Source organism: Triticum aestivum, chromosome 3B, assembly GCF_018294505.1.
Source record: "Triticum aestivum cultivar Chinese Spring chromosome 3B, IWGSC CS RefSeq v2.1, whole genome shotgun sequence".
Lineage (NCBI taxonomy): Eukaryota > Viridiplantae > Streptophyta > Magnoliopsida > Poales > Poaceae > Triticum > Triticum aestivum.
In genome coordinates this window covers 2,593,466-2,618,280 of record NC_057801.1, presented here as the reverse complement: position 1 = coordinate 2,618,280, position 24,815 = coordinate 2,593,466, and the positions used below count along the sequence as shown (strand labels likewise).

Below are 24,815 nucleotides of genomic sequence, written 5' to 3'. Positions count from 1 at the left end.
AATGGGTCTCATCGCTGCTATTGAGGGCTCGTATTTATAGTAGACGTCCTGTTGTGTAGAAATGTTGCTTTCGTTGAATTTGTCTAGACTGAATTTTGATCTTTTAGTGAAGACTTTTCTCCAACAGAAAGTTATTTATGTTCGAAAGGCCCGAATTTTCTTCATCTGAATTATTTGCAGTTTCTTTCAAGAACAAAATATGAGCATGAGCATCAAGGTGCCCACACGGTGCGCCCGACGTCAATTATGCTCATAATGACCAACAGACCTTTTTTCCAGTTGAAGGCTATATATGTATCTTTGAAAGGTTCAACCTCCCTTATCTAGATAATTTGTATTTCTGTTACAAACAAGACTGAGCAAAGCTTTCAGTGACGCTAACATGTAAAGTTGGAGAAAAATTACTGAATACTCCTCCCCCTCCCTCCCTCCCGCTCTAAACAAACTTGTACCAATGACCCTGTTGGCCGTGTAAGCAGCCTAATGGAAATTTGTTCAGCTGGGAGAATGCCCCTAGGCTTTTAGAAAAAATATACTACATACCATGAACAAAGCAATGATATATCTGGCGCGTCTGGTATATTGTTGCCCACACAGTGTACACAACCTTGGTTATGTACCTTATATGCAAACTTCGAGAAAATCTACAAATTGAAAGTGAGGAAACAGATACAATGCAATATGAAGATATAAATTTGAATTCAAAACACATGTCAAGAAGCAAGAAGATACGACGGTGTGTCTAATAATTATTGTGTTGAAATTTGACCTCATATTGCTGGTTGTTGCTATCTAACTGCATAAAATGAAACTTCTCTCCCCTTCCCTACAAAAGGGAAACTTCTCCCTCCTCAAATCTCTCCAAATCATATATAAACTAGAGATCCTACCCCCCGCATTGCTACATGAATTGGTTGCAGTTATTTTGAATGAGATTTGGTTGTATGTAGGGCTGCAAGGAAAACTCCAGGCTCGTAGCCGCTTGAGATCGACTCGTCTTTTTGCTCGACTCAAGATCGACTCAAAAAGAAATGAGCTGAGTATGAACACTTTATGTAGCTCGATCGAGAAACGAGCTGATCTCGGGCCAACACTGGCTTGCTTGACTTTACCTCGATAATTCGATATAATATAATTGTATTAAATAATCATGATATATATTAGAAGGAAATATGAGAATTTATTACCATGCATATTTTGTATTATTTTTCTTCATTTTATTTACTAGCAAACATGGAAGCTTAATTAAGCGTGAAGACAATTCAGGGCTCAATATGGTATGTGGTCAACTATGTGTTAAATATCATGTTATTTTTGGCCAAAGTTTAAAGCAATCACGCCTTCATATTCTTACTATTAAGTACTATTCTTCAGTTGAGAGAGAATAAGTTAAACTACCATGGAAAAAATTATATTACCATCATTTTGATTGGAATAATATTTTATAGTGGTTTTCTTATGCTGTGTTGTGGCCTATCTTGTTCAAAACATTGCCTTAGATTATTAAAAATCATCTTATTTTGCTCGAAACTAGCTCGAGATCGTTACAAGCTGAGTAAACCACTTTCTACAACTAGACTTTCAGTTTCGCTCAGTTTGAGCTCGCTTGAGTTTCAATATAGGTTGAGCAGAGCCTAGTCCAACTCGCTCGAACTCGACTTGTCTGCAGCCCTAGTTGTATGTAATATTACCATTTAGATCAATAATATGAAAACTGAAACTACAATATGTAAAAGTTAGTGTGCTTGATTATTGTAGAGTTGTGGAATATTTATTGAATATGACTTGCAAGCAGGGTGCACGTTAAAATGGGTCTTTTTTCCATGCATGGTCACATGATGAGTCGGCATAGTTGCATGTTGACAGAATTAGAGTCAGTGAGGATCAACTATTTAGGTATATATAGGATGTGCACTAAATTTATTTTTGATTTTCTTTAAAATTGGTTAATTAATCAAATATATTCCCCTGGATGATGTAACATGTGTATATTCGACTTAGTCATGGTAGGCATATGCTTTCAGATAAAGATGTCGTAGTCATGTAATCACGCTCAAGCAAATTTAAATTATCTTCTCTTGTATTTTGCGCTTGTAGTTGGATTAATTTGCGTCATGTCACAAAAATTTCTCTATTCATGCCACACTGTCAACATGCCTATGAAGCAAGTATCTTTGATATTCAAGATGGTCTACGACTGGTGGCAATATACTGCAATGCCATGTGTGATCTAGACCGACTTCTCAAAGGTAATCAAATGCTTAACATAGAACCAGGATGATTGTTCCAGCCCTGACAATATCGTTCGGGGCATCAAAGAGTTACTATCAGAGGCAGGGAACTTGGTACTTTGAAGATTTAAGAGATTTGGGCAACACATATAGATTTGAAGATTTAAATAATGGATGAAGATTGAAATTCTATCCCCGAGTAATAAAATCCCACAATCTTTCTCGCAGAAGAAAAACATCACACAATTTTCTCTCCCATTTGGCTCTTGTATTGCATTTCTGTAGCATAAAATGTAAAATGTGTTCAAACTTCTATGGACAAGAAGTGATTTGACACCTTTTGATTTGGCCAAATGTTGGCACGCCAAAAATTGGCACCAAACCAAATGATCCTCTAAATATCTGAGCTACGCTTGGTTCACTTGGCAAGCTAGGGGCTGGTGAATTGGAGAGTGATTGATGGGCCAGCAAGGCTGATCATTAAGATTACGACCCAATTTCGATTAGTGATGTACGTATATCTACCTCATGCATTCATGATAGAGGAGCTGTCTTCTTCGTGGATGGTTCACCACAACTATATACAGGTACGTACGTGTTGATGGAAGCCATACGTTATTTTCAGTGTACTAGTAGTAGTAGCTAGCAATTGATTTTTTTTCATGGTAATAAGTATCTCATTCATACCATAAAGATCAAAGTACAAGTCACGTAAAAACTGACATGACGAAACTAAAAAGACAACAGAACGTCTCTGAGCTTGACACAAACGTCGTCACTTGCCTCCGGCACCATCATATCAGCCACCGAAGGAAAAAAAAACTGACGGATCACCTCCTCACTCAAGCTCGACGCGGTTCCATCAGTGATATCCAGCTTTGCGTACCTTCAAGATGGTTCACCAAAGGTGAAGCCATTATCATTGAACAAATCAGACCATGGCAACACTCTGGACACGCCATCGAACTCCATATGTGGCACTCCATCATAACTGAGATGCCGAAGGAGAAAACCATATCTGTCATCCATCAACCACGAACCCATCACACATTCTGTCTTCCAGATGTCATCGATGCGGACCACAATCTGCATACGCTCCTGGACTACCTCCCAAGCTCCGTGCCGGTGCTGGAGCAGACGTCGTCGCAACAACGGAGCCTGAGGACACAAGTCCACCACAAGGATGCCACTGCTGCCATGACATCCCTGCTTGAATAGACTAGTTCCCAAGTCCATCACTGACCATAGAGATGATCGCCTCGCCAGAGAAGAATCTGGAGCTTCTTTATTCAGCATCGCCATCACCGCCGCCGAAGCTGACGTAGAATGATCCAAAAACCTAAGCTGTACCGGTTGTTGGTTCTGATACTTTATGTGGATGGGTCGACGACGACACCGGTTTTAGATATGTGGGGTGAAAGCACTCCACATTATTGGATTTGTAGGTGTGAGTGGTGGCTTCGGGTGGCTTGATGTATGTTCTTGTCAGACCTTTGTTGAATAATTAATAAAGATGGCCGTATGCATCGATTGATGCAGAGGCCAGGGATTTAACCTCCTTTTCAAAAACAAATTGTACATAGAAATGTTCATTGCATTTTCAAATATTTTTCAACTTGTATTTATAAACAATCATCACATATTTCAGTAAATATTCATTGCATATTTTAAAAATACTTTCATTATGTATTTTATAAATGTTCAAAGTGTACTAAAAATGTTCAGTGTTTATATTAAAGTTGTACACCATGTATTAATTTTCTTCCATTGTGTATTGAAAAAGGTCTTCAGGTAAATTTTAAAAATGTTCATAGTGTATTTTGAAAATTGAAAATATTCATCACATATTTATAAAATGTTCACTATGTTTACTTCCAAGACAATGCTCATATTTTATTTAAAATATGTTCATCCTGTAAATTAACAAATTTCTTCGCATATTAAAAAGCATTCGTCATGTTTTAAGAATTGTTCATCCTGAAATTGAAAAAATAATTATTACTTATTAAAAATGTGTTCGCATATTTCAAATATGTTAGTGTATTTTAGAAACTGTTCACATATTTCTGAGTACACTATGAACATTCTTATATTTTAACTAAAAGAATATAGAGAAACAAACTAAACAATATATAATGAATAAGAAAGAGAAGCAACAGTAGGCGAGTGTCATAGACCGAATACTGTTGGCAAGTTGTCGCTACTACGGGCCTGGCCCATGTACCATGCATTGTAGGCGAGCTGCCCATCCAGCTTGCAGTAGGCGACATATAAATGCCCGTAACCACCTGCGACGGACGACAATTGAGAGTGGTGCAGCCCACGCAATGCTCATAATGGGCCGACGCAATACACGGTAACGACTTGTTTTTATCGTTTTTGTTGTTTCCTGGGCTTTTAGTGAACATTTTAAAAATTTGTTCGCATATTAAAAAGAAATGTGCAGGTTGGTTGGGCCCCATCTGATTTTAAATTTGGTTTTGCAAATATTTTCTAGGTTTCATGTTTTCCAATGCCGGTGCGATACATGGTAACAACCTGTCTTGTAGATACACATTTTTGGACGTTATCATGTAAGCCAAAAAGCGGAGGCGCGCGATCCTCGTCTCATCAAATATGTGGTGTTTACTTTGATCCGTGATTCCGGTGCTGTTCGGGACATTGCCGCATGACTTCTTCATGGGCTAGTTGATGGCGGCAATATAGAGGACTTTGTCTATGGTGGTGCCTTTTGAATACCATGTCTCGGGTTCCGAGGTGAAACCCTAGGTCTCACCTTCTCTGGGTGTACCTGGCCATTGCGGTTTATACTTCCTTGTTGAAGGCATTGTCTGGAGCTCACTCGGTCCTTCTCTTCTGGGTGAAAAAAAAATCCACGATCTGACCTATATGGTTTGATCCGGCAACGTCCATTTTCATGCATCGTTTCCTTGTTTAAGGTGTAGTTGTTGTGGGAACCATCTCGTCGTCCGGGTATTGTCAATGACACTGGTAGTAGTTGAGGTTTACTGCAGTGGGTCGTTCACCTCGCCTTAATCTCTATGCGTCTTTTTCTTTTTTCTTTTGGGCAATATGCATTCTAATTGTGCAGAAGCCGGGTATGTACTGTGTTTCTATCAACTTGATGCGCCATTATGAGGCAATAAAGAATACCCTTTATCGAAAAAGCTAGCTCCATAGTTACATACCATTAACTGTCGCTTGTTTCCCAATGTGATCACCGTAGGGACGATTGCTCAATCTTGCTCGGGCGACGCATCATGAACTGAACTCTTCTCAAGGCTCTGTGGCATTTTTCAGGCTCTCCAACGTACATACGAAGCTACACAGTGGTTCTAACCCACTGCCAGCAGTTCCAGGCATTTGATAGTTGAGCCCAAGAATGTCCCAGCTCCGTGTGGTGCTCGCCCTGTGCCTTTTGCTCCGCTGGACACTGGTGACCTCAGTAAACTCTGCACATGCATGATCACCAATGGCATCAGAAATGGTCGTGCAAAGCAAAACCGAGAGATGATCCTCCATGTACTCTGCATGACAACATGCACGGCCAAAGCAACAGTAGCAGCACTGAAGCTGCATGGTGATGAGGGCACGAGGGGGAAGAAGAGAGGAACTCCATTGCCATTGCTTGTTTGAACGTGAGATGTAATGTGTAATGTGATGGTGGTAGCGGAGCATGAACCCTATATATTTAAGAGATTCAACCCCACTAACTTCTTTATCCAACATGCAAGCATATGCCACATCATCATACAATTATGGATGAGATAAGGTCCACCTCAACATGCAACCATACATGGGAAAAGACCCACCACCACATGCAACCATGCACGGGAAAAGATTTTTATTTTATTATTCTAATTATATTCAATATATATTTTACAACTACACATAATCAAATACAATAAATTATGTGTATTTTTAATTTTGGTTCATGTGTTATTTATCTAAATATATATATTCCACCCAATAAAATCTCATTAAAATATATTGCAACCGATTCCGCAGCAACGCGCGGGGTGTCATCTAATTTATAACAGGTGCATGCCGCGTCTGCCCCACCCCCCACAGGGCCACTCCTGATCACTCCAGTGCCAGTTTTATAAGGCAGGGATAATTAAGCATGCATTAGGTCGGTCTTCCATTAAATAAACAGCGTATGTGGAGGTTAACACTAAACTAAGAAACAGGCGGCTATGAGCAACAACGAGGAAATGCAATCATTTGGACGTGACTAGATCATACGTACATAACTCTCCCACCGCGATTGGTGTGTATATGCTTTACAGTTTTCGTCTTTTCTTACTTTTATGTGTGTATGCTTTACAATTTTCGTCGGTTTTCAAACGTTTTTTCTAGTTTTTTCTTTTAAATGTGTTTTTGAATGTTTTCATTGGTTCCTTGGTTCTCAACACTCTATCCGGTGAAAAAGATCTCGTATCTAGTATTAATCAAACCAGATACCCATGAAAATTAAGGATAATTAAAGAGTCAAATGTTACAATCTTCTGACTAGTAATCATATGCATGGTTAATTTGTTCTTGTCAACACTCTATCCGATTCACTTTTTAGGCTAGTCATAGTGGGGAGTAACTTACACTAGTGTCATGCATATGATACTAGTCTATATTACTACTTTCATAGTTGGGAGTAACATAGACATAGCGTCATAGGTGGTTGTATTTATTAGCTTGTACACTAATTTTATCTTAGGAAGTGCTACATGATGGTAATGTATTATCTTACTTAAAACACCTCTCTTCTTATTAACTACATGCCACATAAGTAATGCCTTCCGACAAGATAAATTTCTTTCTAGGCTAATGAGTATCAAAAGTGGCCCCGGGACAGCCATTATAAAGAATTTATATCCATTTACTGTTCTTATTCACTGTTGTACAAATCAAGAGCATAATTTCATGCACTTATGTTGCACCTCGAGTGATTTATGCAACATCCGCATAAAAGTCCTGAATTGTAATTCGGGCAGCAACAGGAATCCTCACAGCCTTCTGTTCCTTATGACACGTAATGCTGCCGAAGGTGTAGTCCCCTTGCAGCTTCCACATAGGCGACAACTTCACCTTAAACGTATGAACTTTGTTCATGGCGTCGAACAAGAGCACCGGCGGCTCAACCTCCATCCTGACTCCAGCCGGGCTCTGCACTTCTGCGTGGTACACGGAGTTGACCTCACCGACGTTTGTCACTGTCCTCCACACGGTGATTGGATGCCTCAGCTCAGGGATCGCGATAGAGGGCAGGTTCAGGTGATATGCTGGTAATGCTGTCGCGTCGCAACTCACGTTCGCCCTCCTGATGATGGTGCACCCAAAGAATTTGTTGTAGTCACGGGGATCGATGTCATAAACCAGACCGGGATCGGTCGCGCCACCAGGATTGATGTTCCCGCCACCGTAGTCGAATGGGTCAGCGATTTTTCGAGGCAGCCCTTCTGCCAGTATCGGCATGCCACGCTCGTCGGTTACATGGGCTTCATCACAAGGCAGAAACAACAAAACAAAGGTAAAAAAAAGTCACAAACTGGTGAACTAGGAATTGGATGATCTCAAGGCAATGGCTAGCTGCAGTCCTCTTACCGGAGGTTATGATGGCCGATTTAATCGCCGCAGGAGACCAGTCTGGGTGCTGAGCTTTCAACAGTGCGGCGATGCCAGCTACGTGTGGGGTTGCCATTGACGTTCCAGACATAAATACATAGGAATTTCGCACTGCTGCCAAGATGTTGGCTCCCGGTGCAGCTATGTCAGGCTATTGAAGAAGGAAGAAAGTGTGAGAGAAAAGCTGATACAAGGATGTGCTGATGATAGGCTTGGTAATGGCTCGCTAGTCCACTGTTGCTACGTTTGTATTGTATGTACCTTGATAATTTCGGGGTAATCAGGTGATGGACCTCTAGAGGAGAAGGAGGCCACTTTTGGTGCGGATATCTCTTTCCCGATAACGGTGCGTGCCAGTTCGATCTTTGCCATGGGAGAGCTGCTTAGTTACAAATGAAAATGTCTATTAATCAGAAGGGATAGACTCAATGCAGCTGCAACAAATTAAATGTAATGAAATTGGGTAGTGCGCCTATGATCGTACCTTGTGCCAAGGATGTATTTTTTGATCTTCTTGCCAGTGTCAAGGTCCACGATGACGCAGGCTATGCCTTGGCAAACACCTAAAAGGTCTGTTGTATATTGAGCGAAAATAAGTCCGGATCCCCCGCCATTCCGGACATATTGTAACGCGTTGTTGAAAGTGATCCCTGGGGCGATCGCCAATGGATCTTCTGGCAAGGGAGAACAGAGCAGGATTTTCCCTTTCACGTCCATGGCAGTGGCATTAAGAGATGCTATGGTACATCTACATACAGAAAGAAAAATGAAGTCTGCGTCAGAATTGACCTATAGATATTAAAAAACTAACATGTAACTTGATTTACTTACTCGTCTGACACAAGGCCTGTGAAACGGCTGCTCCCGGCCGATGAGTTCACCACGTGGTAGTTGAGGGACTGACCCTACAAAAAGAAATAGCCAGGCAGAGTTTGTTCACGAATAGGAATATAAACACACCGGAACATTTGAGCTTGTGATTTTCCGGAGCTTTTCTCAGTCACACACGTATGCTTACCAGTATATGCTGGTTGTTTCCTAGTGTGATCGCCGTCGGAAATGACCGATCAACCTTGCTCGCTGCCACGGTGATGACCCACGGTGAAGTGTTCTCAAGGGTTTGAGGCCTAGGTCCGTCGTTCCCACCCGCGTACACCACGGTGATCCCCTTCTGAACCGCATGCAGGGCACCGAACGAGTTCTCGTCCGGGAATCCGACAGACAATGATAGCACGTCCACACCATCATGGATTGCATCATCGATGGCAGCAAGAAATGCTGACGTATAGCCAACGCCTTTGGCGCCCCATAAGGTCTTGTAGACCGCTATGCGAGCGTGTGGTGCGCCTCCCCGTGCAACCCCCTTGGCGAGGCCGTTGAAGCTGGCCGCCTGCACGGCCGAGCCCGCCGCAGTGGATGCACAATGCGTGCCGTGGCCGCCATAGTCACGAGGTGAGAGCGAGTCCGTCTTGAGGACCTCGTCAGGAAGTCCTGCGCTGTAGAACCGTGCGCCGATGATCTTGCGGCTGCAGTTGTTCTTGTCCCAGTCTGGCCCTAGTTGGCACATCCCTTTCCACCTTGACGGTATCGGTGGGTATCCTTGGTCGCTAAAGCTTCGTGACTCCGGCCAGATCCCTGATTAGTCGGTTTGTGTAAGAAAGACATGGTGCCAAATTAAAAAGAGGGTGTATTGGCAAAAAATAAAATGGGAGTGATTGGCTCGGTCTAACATGAAATTAATAATACTAACCACTGTCAATCACTCCGATAATGACATCCTCTCCGTAGTTGGTTCCGTGGGGAAGCCCACTGCCAGACATCTGGTAGTTGAGCCCAAGAAAGTCCCAGCTCCGCGTGGTGCTCGCCTTGTGCCTTCTATTTGGTTCAACACTGATGACCTCCGGAAACTCTGCATGAATCACACATGCGTCACATAAGAAATTGTCATGCAAGCAGGACTGATCGAGCTTGACATACGATGAGTCCCAACCTGTAAGTTGCTTTGCTTGTTCCGGTGTAAGCATGGCGGCGAAGCCTGAGAAGCCGTGCTTGTAGTTGTACACCACGGAGGCCATAGATTCTTCCTTGCTTCCGAGAAGCGTGGTGAGCATGTCATGGTGCGAAGCCACGACATGGTCGGGGTGCCCATGCTTTACTTCGCCGAGGTAAACTATGTAGACCTAAACATATATAGACGCATGAGTGCATGCAAAGGTGGGTTAGCTAAAGCCTGGAGCGCCACCGTTAACTAAATCAACTCCCGAAACTTGCTTGCTTGATTAATTACCTTGCGCGATGATCCTCCGTGCACTCTGCATAGCATCATGCAAAGGCAAAGCAGCACCCATGCTACACGGTGATGAGCGCGCGAGGAGGAAGAAGATAGGAATCCCTTTTCCATTGCTCTCTTGGTTCTGAGATGTAATGTGTAATGTGATGGGTCTCGTCTGTGGTACTGCAGTATGAATTTATAGTGGTTTTATGCCGCGCGTTAGAACTGGTCCTCTGTTCCAACCCTCACCCCTGCTTCTCCCTTTTGTAAAGCAAACGAGCCTTCTCAACATCTTCCATTGAAGAATTAGACCGCCACCTAGTCTTTTACAGGAGCTTTCTGAAACCAAAGCCAAAGCACCCCTGACCTACCATTGACCGAGATGCGTAGCCATGTCAATAACACACAGGCAAGGTAAGCATTGATTGAGTCATCTCTTTTACTAATTGGCATGTGGTGGTTAACACTAAACTAAGAAGGACGCGGTGATGGGTAACATTGAGAAAATGCAATCCCTTGGACGCGGTCGACTCTCTTTCACAAACCGATTAACAAAACCCTATTGAACAACTACGTCCCTATTTCCTTGTCTTATACTTCAGCTTTTGTAGCTTTTCCACTTTGGCTTAAAAGCCAAAAAAGCTCATAAATAGGGGCTTTTGGCTTATAAATCAATATTTTATTTTTGCGGGGGCTATAAATCAATATTGTTATGTGATGGTATAAGCCAAAAGCCAAAGCCGAAAGCCCCTAAATGGCAGCATTTTTGGCTTTTAGCCAAAGTGGGAAACCTGCAAAAGCTAAAATCATAAGCCCAAACAAACACGGCATACTAAGGATTGCCGCACTTGAACCTATTTATCCCGTTTGAAGTTTACATAAACAGTTCAAATATATCACTGCAGGGTGAGTTCCAAAGCTGATAAAATCCAAAGAGAATATTTTACCACACCATTTGTTTCAATAAATTTTTAGGACTTGCTCGCGCCGGTCAAGCTTTATGAAGCTCCCGCACCGAAAAATCATATTTTGCCATGCATGCATCGATCGTCCGTCGCTGCTTTAAGATTCGTGACAGATTTTCTAATTTGTGACAAGATTTGTTTCGTTTTATACTGTTATTAGTGTGTCGTCGGGTCTTCTTTTTGTCGTTTCGAAGTTTATCATAATGTTTACAGATAAGAAGAGTGCACTTGTTTCGGAGTGGATTTTCTAACACACAATGAAATATTATGATCCACTTTGAAACAAGCAAAAAACCACAACTAAACATCATTAAATAATACATATTGAAACAAGACAAACTTGGCAAAAAAAAACATGGCACAAATCTCAAAGGAACGACAGATGATGGATGGATGCACGGGGTGCGATCCAGTGATATCATACATGTCAATCTTTTGTGGGTTCTTGGTGCACCAGGTTGATTAATGATATTTTTTAAATAACATGTTGAATTAGTGCGTGGAATTAGTCTAATCCACTGCATCTAGAAGCTACTTCAAAGGTAGCTAGGCCCAATCAGCCGATAGTTAATTTGACGTGTGCAACATTACATATAGTTACGTTGAACTAATAATAATGTTTATTTATATGGCAACTGGTTGGTAGAAAATATATACTTTATTTATAATGTTTGGATCACATGTCCAGTTCAGACATATCGGTTATGGAGAAGTTCCAGACCTGATCAAATCCAAATATATTTTCTCCTATTGAAAGCTCCAGTCAAATCATGTCAAACACCTTTTATACCACATGCGCGCATCTACATCAACCAACTTCCACACGTTTGTTTGCAATACCTTTTCAAGACACGCTACAGAACATGTGTGTGTGTGTGTGTGTTTCACTCAACCGCTGACGTATATAAAGTGTTTCCATCCGACGCCGGAGTCCAGCTCTCCTGGCGAGTTTTGCCTACGTGATATCTCCATATATATACAAACTCCGACCGAGCACTATAACTAATTAATTACCTTGAGAGACAATCCTGCATGTACTCTACATGACAACATGCAAAGGCAAAGCAGTAGCACCACCAAAGCTACACGGTGATCAGCACGCATGGAGGAAGAAGAAGGGAAAGTGTACACACATTTGGTGACTAACACTTAACTAAGAAGCATGGAGTTATGACAGTGAAAAAATGCAATCATTTGTACGCGCACGAATGAATCATATGTTCACTCACTGCGAATGGATTAAGCTAATTTGACCAAATCTGAATATTTTTTCTCTGGTCAAAAGTTTCAAATTAAGTCACATCATATCGAACCATCTCTTACGTCCGTGAATTTACATGAACCAACTCCCACACGTCTGTTTTTTCAATACCCGTTCAAGAGTCAGGTCAATAAAGAGTGAGAACTCGGTGCCTGTGGGAATCCAGTGACAGCATACATGTTTGTTTTTCTTTGGATTATTGGTGCACCAGATTGATTAACGGCTACACCTTTAAAAAATCAATGGCTATACCTTTAAAAAATCAACGGCTATGTAAATAATATTGAATTAGCTCAAGAAATTAATCTTAGGCGATAGCACCCCACCCCTAGCCCACCCCCCCTTCTATTCCAAATTAAGTTAAGTTATATGTTTGATTTAAGACAAACCTGTTTAAGTTTAATTAAGTTCACAAAAATATGGTAAGATCTCCAATATTAAAAGTACACATCGTAGACATTTGTCAATTCATGAAATTGGAATGTGGTCATTGTCGCAGGACAATACATTATTTGGAAAAACAAATTCAGTGGTAGGTAGCAACACATGACAACGCCTGCACATTGATTAGGTCATATGTTAACAAAGAATGTACAAATGTGGTGGTTAACACTAAACTAAGAAACAAGCGGCTACGAGCAACAACCACGAAATGTGATCATTCGTACGTGACTCGATCATACGTACGTACGCTCTGCCACCGCGACTGGATTTTAACTAGTTTGACCAAATTGGAGCATTTCTGAAAGCAAGTATCAGCTTCTTCTTTTTTTGCGGGTGACGTATTAGCTAGATCCACTGTAGTCTCGGGCACACATCCAGCTTACATGCATGCTACCTACTCCCTCCGTTCTTAAATATAAGTGTTTTTAGAGATTTCAATAAGGAACTATATACAGAGCAAAATGAGTGAATCCACATTCTAAAATATTTCTATGTACATCAGGATGTAGTTTGTGTTGAAATCTCTAAAAAGAGATATATTTAGAAACGGAGGGAGTACTCATCTGATCTATCTCCAATATGAAGGAATTGTTCTGCCCGATCGTGCCATGTGCTACTACGACAAAGAGTGAGAATCCGATGCACGAGGGAATGCTTAAGGAGCTTGTAAGTGATACATATCAAATTAGTGCCTGGGAGGTAAGCCCGGCCAGCCGATAGTTCGTGCATGAGACAATAGATTATTTGCGTGCGAAAATACTCCCTCTGTAAAGAAATATAAGAGCGTTTAGATCACCAAAGGGTGTAGTTAGATGGAGCTAAACTTTACATTGCAGATTAGTCGACTACTAATATCGTTCAATCATGAAAATTGAAAAGATTTTTTGCAGGAGTACATCTCGAATCGTTAGTCAAACTAGGCATCCCCGAAAATTAAAGATAAATAAAGAGTTTTTTCCTTTGCTAAAGGATCTGAATCTATTACAAAAGTTCACCAAAGTACAAAGAACGCCAAATATAATAAAAATTATATCGACCTCCCTGGATAACCGAACAGCCACTACTTGGCACCATAACGAGCCGCACACGTGTTGTTGTCGTAGCTCCCCTACTGGATTTGGCCTAACAATGCTAATAATAGCCGGCGAGTAAGAATTGGATGGAGCCGACGGCTAGAGCCCCCTCCACCCTCTTTCAATCATCTCGGAGTGCATTCTCATGAAAAGCAAAGTTGACATCCGCAGAGCTGGCGCACCTTTATTGACCCGCTCGACGGTGGATGACGCGGGCGAGCGATCGGACCATGGGTGCCAACTAATGGCGTGAATGGCTGCAACGAGATCATCCCGGCATGGTCACTGTCGGGGAGCACGCCACCATCCCAACGATGGGTGGCTAGCGTGAAGCTAGGGTGCATCGTCCTTGGCTGCACGGGAGGCGGATCGCCGGCAGACATGAAACTTGGTACCAGGCCACCGATTAGCCTTAGCATCGATCTACAGCCAGTGTACTCCATCCTCGTCCATCGCACTGCCCACCAGCCCGTTATGCCGACGACCTTCGATTGTCCACATCCGGTGGTTGGTAGGGGCTGGGAGCTCTGGTGAGGGGAATACCTTACCCGGTTGCGATGGGCAGGATGTCAGCGACACTCAGGCATCATTCCCCTTCCGGGTGGCATCGAGATCTATCACGTGCAGTACACACCCCTATTTCCGGTGAAATCCCAAAGCGCACTGTCGGTGTCAAAACCGGCGGATCTCGGGTAGGGGGTCCCGAACTGTGCGTCTAGGCGGATGGTAACAGGAGACAAGGGACACGATGTTTTTACCCAGGTTCGGGCCCTCTCGATGGAGGTAAAACCCTACTCCTGCTTGATTAATATTGATGATATATGTAGTACAAGAGTTGATCTACCACGAGATCAGAGAGGCTAAACCCTAGAAGCTAGCCTATGGTATGATTGTTGTTCGTCCTACGGACTAAAACTCTCCGGTTTATATAGACACCGGAGAGGGCTAGGGTTACATAGAGTCGGTTACAATGGGAGGAGATCTTCATATCATATCGCCAAGCTTGCCTTTCACGCAAAGGAAAGTCCTATCCGGACACGGGACGAAGTCTTCAATCTTGTATCTTCATAGTCCGGGAGTCCGGCCAAAGGTCATAGTCCGGCCATCCGGACACCCCCTAATCCAGGACTCCCTCAGTAGCCCCTGAACCAGGCTTCAATGACGACGAATCCGGCGCGCAAATTGTCTTCGGCATTGCAAGGTGGGTTCCTCCTCCGAATACTTCATAGAAGATGTTGAACACAAGGATAGTGTCCGGCTCTGCAAAATAAGTTCCACATACCACCGTAGAGAGAATAATATCTGCACAAATCTAATCTGCTGACGTATTCCGCAACGTGACATCACGCCACGGCCAAGCCTTTATTCGAATCATTTTACTGTTCCACCTCAGCGTGTTTAGCGAGGCGGTTTCCTTGGCACGTCTTGTCAAAGCAGAGATCGTGTCCCCTTATTCCGGGATTCTCATCAATACGAGCGTGGGTAACCCAACCGTACCTTTAGTATGACTCCCTAATTGAAAACGAGTCCCAAACGGTTACGGGGAGGGCTCTTGGTATTCAACCCCTTTATAAAGAGACCAAGGCTCGACCCCTTTCTTTTCAATTCAATCGAATCCGCCCCTCGCCTCGAGTTCCAACACCCAAAGCTCCAGTTTTAGGCGCTTCGGACCTTCGACGATGTCCGGCTCCGACCTTCAAGGCCGGTGGATGCCTTTCTCCGTTACGAAAGAAGACGTGCGAAAGCTAAGAGATGCCAGGTATCTAACCGACCTTCAAGTCCAAGTCACACGTGCACCCCGCACGCGGACAGACGGTTGCCTCTTGTATATATAGATAGAGAACGGTGGCATGATGGAGAGAACAAGATCCCAAGGGGTTGCGTGATCCATGGCAAGAGGGAAGGCCGTGCCACGGATCGATGAGATGGCGCAATCTAGGCCATGCCTCGCTGGGTGATGCCCATCCCTAGGCATGCATGCATTCATTTCATTTACATTTAGAGGAAAGATAATTAGGTGGCACTGATACAACGTACGTTTAATTGAGGTTCCTTTTCCAAGTACTAGTAATGACAACCCAGAGCAATTTGTTTCTATACAGCAGTTGACGAGGGAAACGAGAGTACCATCACCTATAGGTGTCAGCATTAACCACTATTCTCCAGATCTCTCAATCCAGATCTCTCAAGTTATACATGTGCCTGTGCCATCTGGTCATCTTAACCACAGGTTTCAAAATTCTTGTCTAGGAAATAAAACAGAGGTAGGTCCGGGCCTGGTCTGACCACTTCTGATGGAGTTTGTCATTACTTATTGCCGGACATACTCTCTTGTTTGATGTTGATGGGCAGTCTCTCTTCTGTCGCAGGGATTACAAGCAAGTGATTTCTGTTGATTAACCACAAGCATCACAAGCAAGTGTTTTCACTTGATTAAAATGGACCATAGCCATAGGCAGTTGACAGCAACTGAATCCTCAAACAAGACAAGGCCTTTATTCACATCATCAAAAAAGAAACATTTGGTCTTCCAAAGACATGGCTCTTGACAATATTTCTGTTCAACTTATACATGCATTCATTCATTGGCTCTTTACAATATTTCTGGTTCCCAGCAACGAACCAACAAAAAAAAAAGACTAGCGCAACCGCTATAGAAACAAACCAAGAAACAAAAGACTAGCACAACCATTTCCCATAATACAAGTACTGCATACACATGCAAGATTGCAGCAAACACTCAGTGGGGTGACCAATTAAATTGGTATTTCCCCCTCCCTACTTTTCCTCAACAACCCAGACCAACAACTTCAGCTTGAGAAGCAACTCCAGATGGCCCTTGGCTTGAGTGTATCAATGTTCCTTACACGACTTGTAACACGCATGACTTCCAGTTTTTCTCTCTTCTTTGCTATAGATGCTCTCCCTCCTGTAATAATAATACCCAAAGAAACGAGTCAAGTTTCTCTTGCACAAGTGGGTTTACATTTGCTAGCAATAGAATTAAAAAACCTCAGTTGTTTCAACAATAAAATACCAAAAAGAAATATCTAGTTGAGAAGACGAGTCAATTATGTTGCTGCCACCTTTCCAACTAACCGAGAGCCTGCTATCTGTCAACTAGGTGCTAGTGCCAAATACTACTAGCAATACAAGTATCCACCAGGGGAGCCATCAAGATGGATCGATCCTCGAGTTTGACGCCAGCATCCGGGTCCTTGGCGTCCAGCACAATCTCATACAAAGTGTCCTGGCCCAGAACATCAAAAACAACCACAACTCAGTTGGTTATCAACAAGAACAAAGAATTCTTCACCCAGCACCTGACAATCCACCATTAGTTAGCGCATCTCTGGACAGTGATAACACAACGACCAAAGCCTCGAAGACAGACCGGTTGTCAGGGCAACACAAGCTACAACTACTTGCAATACCAAAACGCTAACCTGATCCTAGCTAGCTGGGTTGTCGGAGATAAGCAACTAGGGTGGACTAGGAGACAGAGCTGCCATTCCTGGAACATCAAGCGGAGCTAGTATCAGACCTCCCAAAACTATGTTTATGCACGCATACAAAATGGAAGAACAAGGCAGCAAAACTTGATTGGATGTTCAAGTATTCTCTTTGGGATGTGCTCAATCTTGTGCCAGCTTGGATGTACATAGTCGCCATGCAAACAAAAATCCTGCCTCGCAGATCAATAAGGAGGATGGAACAATCGAGGGGACATGTTATTCTGTTGTAACCTACATGATCTGTGATATAGGGGCCGCAGCCACACGAGACTAGGGTGTTTTGTATCCGAGAGGCCAAGCTTTCCCTCCTGCAAATGAGCGCTTGCTTTTTCTTCTGCCCCCTTTGCTTCTTGCACAGGACAGGAGCATAGACAGACAAACTGACGAATTGGAAAGGATGCAGTAGTTAGCGCATCCGGCACTCCACTTGATCTACTAGCTTAGCTAGGCACAACCTCCTGCCGCGTGAATTCGCCGGCGTCAACGAGCGAGCGAGGAAGCAGATCCATGCGTGGCCGGAAGAGCACGGCCTGGAATCAAATCCGCCGCGCGCTTGCATCAGATTTGATTTGCCACCATAATCTATATATCTGATTCTGTTGTGAGTTTTGCCATTGATGAGGCGCGTGGCCGGAACATCACTGCTTGGACTCGTTATCTTGCCAAGGTGTCGGGGGTTGGGTACGACATATGCCAAAGGATGGCTTATCATGGTGGGAGCGAGTAGAACGTCGCCGGTGTCTGGAAGCGGGATGAGACGAAGACATGCACGCCGGCGGATCTTACCCAGCTTCAGGGCTCTCTGAGGAGATAACACCCCTACTGCTGCTTTGCGGGTCTCCGCATGATCACTATGGCAAAGTGAATACAAGGTTGCTCCTAGAGCTGTTTCTGGAGGTAAGAGAGGGCAAGGCTAGCTCCCTCCTTCCTATATGATCGGGTCTAATACTAGAGAAACTATCCCCCTTGCATGGGTGCCCCGGGGGGCTTATATAGGCCTGCCCCCCAGGGATACAATGGTAATCCGGCTGGGCGCGGGTCCCAGCCGTCTGTCTCTCAGGCCGCCATCTTCTCCGCCGACTACTGGGGCCCGCCGACTGGCGGGCCCCGCTGACAGGCCTGGTACTGTAGCGGTGCTTCTGATGACGCTTGCTTGGTCATGGGGTCATGGCAACAGTGCTGCCGTCTGGCAGACGATCACTGTCGCCATTCCCCGTCTTGTCTGATTAATGGCGTGCGGGGCCCGTGGGAGGGGCCGGCCGACTCCAGGGGGCCGATTCCCGTGGGTCCGCCTTCGGGGAGCTCTCGCCGTCTTCTGCTCTCCCGCTGACGGGCGGTCCCGCCGTCTCCGGGCCGTACAGGTAGGCCGTCGTGGGCACAGTGCGCCACCCACTGAGGCTGAGGTCAGGGCAGGCATGGCAACAGTGTCGCGCCACGATGGAGATCTCCAGCGATACGGCGCACTGTAGCCATGCCAGCCCCTCGTAGGCAGGGTAGAGACGGCCACGCAATGACCGTACCCCGCCCCGCCATCGTGGCGGAGGCAGGAGATGGTTGGAGTTGCGGGCCGACTCCCATAGTCGTCTTATCTTGAAGTCGCCTGCCAAGAGTCGGCTCATCTCGAAGTCGCCAGCCAAGAGTCGGCTTAACTCGAAGCCGTCCCTGGGACTCGGCCATGAGGGACAGTCGCCGCCGCCTCCCAGGAGGCGGCTCTTCATCGTGGGGTCTTGAGGGGCGCAGTCGGCCCCGATGTTTCGAAAGGTTCTGGGGCTCGGGTTAGCCTACCCGTGGCCCATTACTCAACAGTAGTCCCCGAAGCTGGTGAGGCGCCGCGGAAGACGCGCCGGGGAGCCTCAACAGTTTCATCTCTCCGGGGGTGGAATCTCGGCCTCGCTCGCCGTCTTCCTCCAGGCCGACTAGCTGGAGTCGGACTCGCAGAAGGCCGTCTTGCCTTTTAGAGGGTTTGAACGTCGCGGCGGGTTCCAGGCGGCGTGCCTGATAAGCTTCCGGGCAGCCGCCCGTTGCGGGTCCGTCGCGTGGCGCCACGTGGCGGGGTCAGTCTGCCCACCCACGCGGGCGACGGGACAGGACCTCAGGCGGGGCCCGCCACTATCGTGCCTCGGCACGCGAGCGGATTTGCTGCGGTCGTGCGGACGGTTGGGTTTCCCACGCCGTAACTGCACACAGTTACTGCGTGTGGTAAATCGTGGGGGGCGTGGGGGCCGGGGCGCAGTTAATCCCACGCCCGCTGAAGGAAATATGCCCTAGAGGCAATAATAAAGTTATTATTTATTTCCTCATATCATGATAAATGTTTATTATTCATGCTAGAATTGTATTAACCGGAAACATGATACATGTGTGAATACATAGACAAACATAAAGTCACTAGTATGCCTCTACTTGACTAGCTCATTAATCAAAGATGGTTATGTTTCCTAACCATAGACATGTGTTGTCATTTGATTAATGGGATCACACCATTAGGATAATGATGTGATTGACATGACCCATTCCGTTAGCCTAGCACTTGATCGTTTAGTATATTGCTATTGCTTTCTTCATGACTTATACAAAGTTCCTGCAACTATGAGATTGTGCAACTCCCGTTTACCGGAAGAACACTTTGTGTGCTACCAAACATCACAACATAACTGGGTGATTATAAAGGTGCTCTACAGGTGTTTCCGAAGGTACATGTTGGGTTGGCATAATTCGAGATTAGGTTTGTCACTCCGATTGTCGGAGAGGTATCTCTGGGCCCTCTCGGTAATACTCATCACCTAAGCCTTGCAAGCATTGTAACTAATGAGTTAGTTATAAGATGATGTGTTACAGAATGAGTAAAGAGACATGCCGGTAACGAGATTGAACTAGGTATTGGATACCGACGATCAAATCTCGGGCAAGTAACATACCGATGACAAAGGGAACAACGTATGTTGTTATGCGGTTTGACCGATAAAGATCTTCGTAGAATATGTAGGAACCAATATGGGCATCCAGGTCCGCTATTGGTTATTGACCGAGAATGGTTCTAGGTCATGTCTACATAGTTCTCGAACCCGTAGGGTCCGCACGCTTAACGTTACGATGACAGTTTTATTATGAGTTTATAAGTTTTGATGTACCGAAGTTTGTTCGGAGTCCCGGATGTGATCACGGACATGACAAGGAGTCTCGAAATGGTCGAGACATAAAGATTGATATATTGGACGACTATATTCGGACACCCGAAGTGTTCCGGGTGATTTCGGAGAAAACCGGAGTGCCGGGGGGGTTACCGGAACCCCCCGGGAGAGTATTGGGCCTTATGGGCCTTAGGGGAAAGGAGAGAGGGGCGGCCAGCATGGGCCGCGCGCCCCCTCCCCCTCTGGTCCGAATTGGACTAGGAGGGGGGGCGGCGCCCCCCCCCCTTTCCTTCCCCTCTCCCCCTTCCTTCCCCCTCCTAGTAGGAGTAGGAAAGGAGGAGTCCTACTCCTACTAGGAGGAGGATTCCTCCTCCCTTGGCGCGCCCAAGGGGCCGGCCGGCCTCCCCCCTTGCTCCTTTATATACGGGGGCAGGGGGGCACCCCATAGACACACAAGTTGATCTACGGATCGTTCCTTAGCCGTGTGCGGTGCCCCCTCCACCATATTCCACCTCGGTCATATCGTCGCGGAGTTTAGGCGAAGCCCTGCGCCGGTAGAACATCATCATCGTCACCACGCCGTCGTGCTGACGGAACTCATCCCCGACACTTTGCTGGATCGGAGTCCGGGGATCGTCATCGAGCTGAACGTGTGCTGAACTCGGAGGTGCCGTACGTTCGGTACTTAGATCGGTCGGATCGTGAAGACGTACGACTACATCAACCACGTTGTCATAACGCTTCCGCTTACGGTCTACGAGGGTACGTGGACTAAACTCTCCCCTCTCGTTGCTATGCCATCACCATGATCTTGCGTGTGCGTAGGATTTTTTTTGAAATTACTACGTTCCCCAACAGTGGCATCCGGGCCTAGGTTTTATGAGTTGATGTTATATGCACGAGTAGAACACAAGTGAGTTGTGGGCGATACAAGTCATACTGCTTACCAGCATGTCATACTTTGGTTCGGCGGTATTGTGAGATGAAGCGGCCCGGACCGACATTACGCGTATGCTTACGCGAGACTGGTTTCACCGTTATGAGCACTCATGCTTAAAGGTGGCTGGCGGGTGTCTGTCTCTCTCACTTTAGCTGAATCGAGTGTGGATACGCCCGGTCCTTGCGAAGGTTAAAACAACACCAACTTGACAAACTATCGTTGTGGTTTTTGATGCGTAGGTAAGAACGGTTCTTGCTAAGCCCGTAGCAGCCACGTAAAATTTGCAACAACAAAGTAGAGGACGTCTAACTTGTTTTTGCAGGGCATGTTGTGATGTGATATGGTCAAGACGTGATGCTATATTTTATTGTATGAGATGATCATGTTTTGTAACCGAAGTTATCGGCAACTGGCAGGAGCCATATGGTTGTCGCTTTATTGTATGAAATGCAAACGCCCTGTAATTGCTTTACTTTATCACTAAGCGGTAGCGATAGTCGTAGAAGCAATAGATGGCGTAACGACAACGATGCTACGATGGAGATCAAGGTGTCGCGCCGGTGACGATGGTGATCACGACGGTGCTTCGGAGATGGAGATCACAAGCACAAGATGATGATGGCCATATCATATCACTTATATTGATTACATATGATGTTTATCCTTTATGCATCTTATCTTGCTTTGATTGACGGTAGCATTTTAAGATGATCTCTCACTAAAATTATCAAGAAGTGTTCTCCCTGAGTATGCACCGTTGCCAAAGTTCGCCGTGCCCAGACACCACGTGATGATCGGGTGTGATAAGCTCTACGTCCATCTACAACGGGTGCAAGACAGTTTTGCACACGCGGAATACTCAGGTTAAACTTGACGAGCCTAGCATATGCAGATATGGCCTCGGAACACGGAGACCGAAAGGTCGAGCGTGAATCATATAGTAGATATGATCAACATAGTGATGTTCACCATTGAAAACTACTCCATCTCACGTGATGATCGGTTATGGTTTAGTTGATTTGGATCACGTGATCACTTAGATGACTAGAGAGATGTCTGTCTAAGTGGGAGTTCTTAAGTAATATGATTAATTGAACTTAAATTTATCATGAACTTAGTACCTGATAGTATTTTGCTTGTCTATGTTTGTTTGTAGATAGATGGCTCGTGCTGTTGTTCCGTTGAATTTTAATGCGTTCCTTGAGAAAGCAAAGTTGAAAGATGATGGTAGCAATTACACGGACTGGGTCCGTAACCTGAGGATTATCCTCATTGCTGCACAGAAAAGTTACGTCCTGGAAGCACCGCTGGGTGCCAGGCCTGCTGCTGATGCAACTGACGACGTTAAGAACGTCTGGCAGAGCAAAGCTGATGACTACTCTATAGTTCAGTGTGCCATGCTTTACGGCTTAGAACCGGGTCTTCAACGACGTTTTGAACGTCATGGAGCATATGAGATGTTCCAGGAGTTGAAGTTAATATTTCAAGCAAATGCCCGGATTGAGAGATATGAAGTCTCCAATAAGTTCTACAACTGCAAGATGGAGGAGAATATTTCTGTCAGTGAACATATACTCAAAATGTCTGGGTATAATAATCACTTGATTCAACTGGGAGTTAATCTTCCGGATGATAGTGTCATTGACAGAATTCTCCAATCACTGCCACCAAGCTACAAGAGCTTTGTGATGAACTATAATATGCAAGGGATGAACAAGACTATTCCCGAGCTCTTCGCAATGCTAAAAGCTGCGGAGGTAGAAATCAAGAAGGAGCATCAAGTGTTGATGGTCAACAAGACCACTAGTTTCAAGAAAAAGGGCAAAGGGAAGGAGAAGGGGAACTTCAAGAAGAACAGCAAGCAAGTTGCTGCTCAAGAGAAGAAACCCAAGTCTGGACCTAAGCCTGAAACTGAGTGCTTCTACTGCAAGCAGACTGGTCACTGGAAGCGGAACTGCCCCAAGTATTTGGCGGATAAGAAGGATGGCAAAGTGAACAAAGGTATATGTGATATACATGTTATTGATGTGTACCTAACTAGAGCTCGTAGTAGCACCTGGGTATTTGATACTGGTTCTGTTGCTAATATTTGCAACTCGAAACAGGGACTACGGAATAAGCGAGCACTGGCCAAGGACGAGGTGACGATGCGCGTGGGAAACGGTTCCAAAGTCGATGTGATCGCGGTCGGCACGCTACCTCTACATCTACCTTCGGGATTAGTTTTAGACCTGAATAATTGTTATTTGGTGCCAGCGTTGAGCATGAACATTATATCTGGATCTTGTTTGATGCGAGACGGTTATTCATTTAAATCAGAGAATAATGGTTGTTCTATTTATATGAGTAATATCTTTTATGGTCATGCACCCTTGAAGAGTGGTCTATTTTTATTAAATCTCGATAGTAGTGATACACATATTCATAGTGTTGAAACCAAAAGATGCAGAGTTGATAATGATAGTGCAACTTATTTGTGGCACTGCCGTTTGGGTCATATCGGTGTAAAGCGCATGAAGAAACTCCATACTGATGGACTTTTGGAATCACTTGATTATGAATCACTTGGTACTTGCGAACCGTGCCTTATGGGCAAGATGACTAAAACGCCGTTCTCCGGAACTATGGAGCGAGCAACTGATTTGTTGGAAATCATACATACTGATGTTTGTGGCCCAATGAATGTTGAGGCTCGCGGCGGGTATCGTTATTTTCTCACCTTCACAGATGATTTGAGCAGATATGGGTATATCTACTTGATGAAACACAAGTCTGAAACATTTGAAAAGTTCAAAGAATTTCAGAGTGAAGTGGAAAATCATCGTAACAAGAAAATAAAGTTTGTACGATCTGATCGTGGAGGAGAGTATTTGAGTTATGAGTTTGGCCTACACTTGAAACAATGTGGAATAGTTTCGCAACTCACGCCACCTGGAACACCACAATGAAATGGTGTGTCCGAACGTCGTAATCGTACTTTACTTGATATGGTGCGATCTATGATGTCTCTTACTGATTTACCGCTATCGTTTTGGGGTTATGCTTTAGAGACGGTCGCATTCACGTTAAATAGGGCACCATCAAAATCCGTTGAGACGACGCCTTATGAACTGTGGTTTGGCAAGAAACCAAAGTTGTCGTTTCTTAAAGTTTGGGTCTGCGATGCTTATGTGAAGAAACTTCAACCAGATAAGCTCGAACCTAAATCGGAGAAATGTGTCTTCATAGGATACCCAAAAGAGACTGTCGGGTACACCTTCTATCACAGACCGAAGGCAAGACATTCGTTGCTAAGAATGTATCCTTTCTGGAGAAGGAGTTTCTCTCGAAAGAAGTGAGTGGGAGGAAAGTAGAACTTGAT

The 24,815-nt window shown here is 44.8% G+C and overlaps 1 protein-coding gene across 1 annotated transcript; it reads right to left on the bottom strand.

Moving 5' to 3' along the window:
• Positions 1 to 7,040: 7,040 nt before the first annotated feature.
• LOC123068163 (subtilisin-like protease SBT3.9) lies at positions 7,041 to 10,286 on the bottom strand. The gene is made up of 9 exons (XM_044490644.1): positions 10,141 to 10,286; positions 9,844 to 10,033; positions 9,604 to 9,762; positions 8,872 to 9,488; positions 8,685 to 8,758; positions 8,338 to 8,601; positions 8,115 to 8,232; positions 7,833 to 8,004; positions 7,041 to 7,726 (listed from the first exon to the last, which is right to left on the bottom strand). Exons 1-9 carry the CDS (start codon positions 10,252 to 10,254, stop codon positions 7,179 to 7,181), a joined length of 2,256 nt encoding a protein of 751 aa, XP_044346579.1. The 5' UTR covers positions 10,255 to 10,286; the 3' UTR covers positions 7,041 to 7,178.
• Positions 10,287 to 24,815: the final 14,529 nt, after the last annotated feature.

Bases quoted from the DNA above. Each gene is read 5' to 3' on its own strand.
- LOC123068163 (XM_044490644.1), bottom strand. From the start codon at position 10,254: ATGGAAAAGGGATTCCTATCTTCTTCCTCCTCGCGCGCTCATCACCGT. The intron at 9,489-9,603 runs GTTAGTATTATT...CCGACTAATCAG, and splicing joins TATCGGAGTGATTGACAGTG to GGATCTGGCCGGAGTCACGA. The intron at 8,005-8,114 runs GTACATACAATA...CTTCTTCAATAG, and splicing joins ATTACCCCGAAATTATCAAG to CCTGACATAGCTGCACCGGG.